Raw genomic sequence first — 2277 nt, forward strand, 5'->3', positions numbered from 1 at the left:
CTTCTTCTTCATTTTTTTTTTTTTTTAGAGAGAGAGAGAGAATTTTTAATATTTATTTTTTAGTTTTTGGCGGATACAACATCTTTGTTTGTATGTGGTGCTGAGGATCGAACCTGGGCGGCACGCATGCCAGGGGAGCGCGCTAACGCTTGACACATCCCCAGCCCCCCAAAGCATTTTTTTAAAATGGATTTTTAGAAACATTTTTTTCAGTCATAGATGGACACAATACCTTCATTTTATTTACTTTTATGTGGTGCTAAGAATTGCACCCAGTGGCTCACACATGCAAGCGCTCTACCACTGAGCCACAACCCCAGCTCCAACAAAAGCATTTTAAATGGTGGTTTGGTTTCCAGACTAGGTCCTCAAAAATTCAAAATTATGGGGCTGAGGATGTGGCTCAAGCGGTAGCGTGCTCACCTGGCATGCCTGCGGCCCAGGTTTGATCCTCAGCACCACATACAAACAAAGATGTTGTGTCCGCCGAAAACTTTAAAAAAAAAAAAACTCTCTCTCCCTAAAAAAAAAAAAAATTCAAAATTAGCCTTGAGTACAGTATTTTCCACCTTAAATCATCAGAATTTGCCTTGCTGTTATGTGAAATTGAATTCTAAGTGACAACTAGGGTATCAAGAACAAATCTAAAGGGTTTAGAAACTTATTCATACTTCACATTTACACAAAACAGTAATTCTAAAATCCTTACACCCTGGGTGATCTTACTAAGGAAACAATTGATTTAGAGTACAGGAGGAAGAAGAAGTGATTTAAGACTTGGACTTTCTTATACTGACCATGTATTAGCCTCAGATAGGTGAAAATTACACATATGGGTGGGCGATTGTGAGGTTAGAGCTCAGACCATAAACTCTGAAGAAGAGTAAGGTTCCATACATCTGTATTTTATACAGTGCTTGGTATAATATCATGAAGAATTATACTTTTAAAATATCTGCCAATCAGATGCTGTGGTCTGTACCTATAATCCCAGCAACTCGGGAAGCTCAGGAAGGACAACCTCAGCAACTTATTGAAGCCCTAAGCAACTTAGTGAAACCCTGTCTCAAAAACTAAAATATAAAAGGCTTGGTAAAAGTGGTAAAGTGCCCCTGGGTTCAATCTCCAGTACCCTCCACCCCCCAAAAAATCTGCCAGTCAGCTGGGCGCAGTAGTATACTCCTGTAATCCCAGCAGCTCAGGTGGCTGAGGCAGAAGGATTGTGAGTCCAAAGCCAGCCTTAGCAATGGCGAGGTACTGAGCAACACATTGAGATGCTGTCTCTAAATAAAATACAATAGGGCTGGGGATGTAGCTTAGTGGTCGAGTGCTCCAGGTTCCATCCCCAGTACAAAAAAAAAAGAAAAAAGAAAAAAAAAATCTGCCAGTCAACAGATTTTCCATGTAATCCTCACCTGGATGCATCATCAAAGAGTTGGTCAACATGAGCCACTTCGGATTCTTTCTGTATTACCCACGTCTCCAACTCTGCTAGCTGCTTCTTGCGCTGTTGTACACATTCCATCTTTTCCAATTCTTCATCAATGAACTGTCGAAGTTCCTCCATAGAGATACCAAGCTCCTCAACCACCGCCTGTTGTAGTTCTGCAATCTCTTCAGATTCCACTGCAGCTGTTGCTGCATCCAGACCAATACACCCAGGGAGGGAGGACATGCTTTTGTTCTCTGAATGGAACAAGAAACTAAAATTGCTTTGAAGTCATTATGACCACAATTAATAGAGAATTTCTATGTAAAACTCTGCCACCTGTCTTTCAAATAACCTATGTTCTTTCTCCTCATTCTCCAGAATTTGATGCTGCAATTCTGTGGAATTCTTTTCTGCTATAGATTAACAGGTCTAAGACTTAAAAGTATCAGAGCCCTAGCAGTGTTGTATGCCTGTAATCCAGCAACTTGGGAGGCTGAGGCAGAAGGATCATAAGTTTGAGGCCAGCCTCAGTAATTTCCAAGACCCTGTCTCAAAATAAAAAGGACTGAGTATGTAGCTCAGTGGCAAATCACCCCTGGGTTTAATCTCCAGTTTGGAGGGGGGGGGAAGTAAAGTTGTTTCAGCGCGTGTGGAGAACATTCTTTGTGTAATACTGAAAATGTTATAGGACGCTCAAGTGAACCAATCTAAAAAGAAAAGTATGTGCACGCCTGTAATCCCAGCAGCTTCGAAGGCTGAGGCAGGAGGCTGGCAGGTTCAAAGCCACCCTGAGCAATTTAGCAAGACTATACGCAACCTAATGGAAAAAAAAATTTTTTTGAAAC

At 41.3% G+C, this 2277-nt stretch overlaps 1 protein-coding gene across 8 annotated transcripts in view; it reads right to left on the reverse strand.

Annotated features, from left to right (window-relative positions):
* Setdb1 (SET domain bifurcated histone lysine methyltransferase 1) overlaps positions 1 to 2277 on the reverse strand; it is a 47302-nt gene that overhangs the window by 42873 nt on the left and 2152 nt on the right. For all 8 annotated transcript variants that reach the window (XR_007351896.1, XR_007351895.1, XM_015502971.2 and 5 more), the window contains exon 2: positions 1416 to 1686. Coding sequence is in view for 6 of the 8 variants with exons in the window: in XM_015502971.2 (XP_015358457.1) it covers positions 1416 to 1675 (260 nt within the window). In the remaining 2 variants the exon portion in view is untranslated. The remainder of the gene's footprint in view (positions 1 to 1415; positions 1687 to 2277) is intronic.

Source organism: Marmota marmota, unplaced genomic scaffold (assembly GCF_001458135.2).
Source record: "Marmota marmota marmota unplaced genomic scaffold, marMar, whole genome shotgun sequence".
Classification (NCBI taxonomy): Eukaryota; Metazoa; Chordata; class Mammalia; order Rodentia; family Sciuridae; genus Marmota; species Marmota marmota.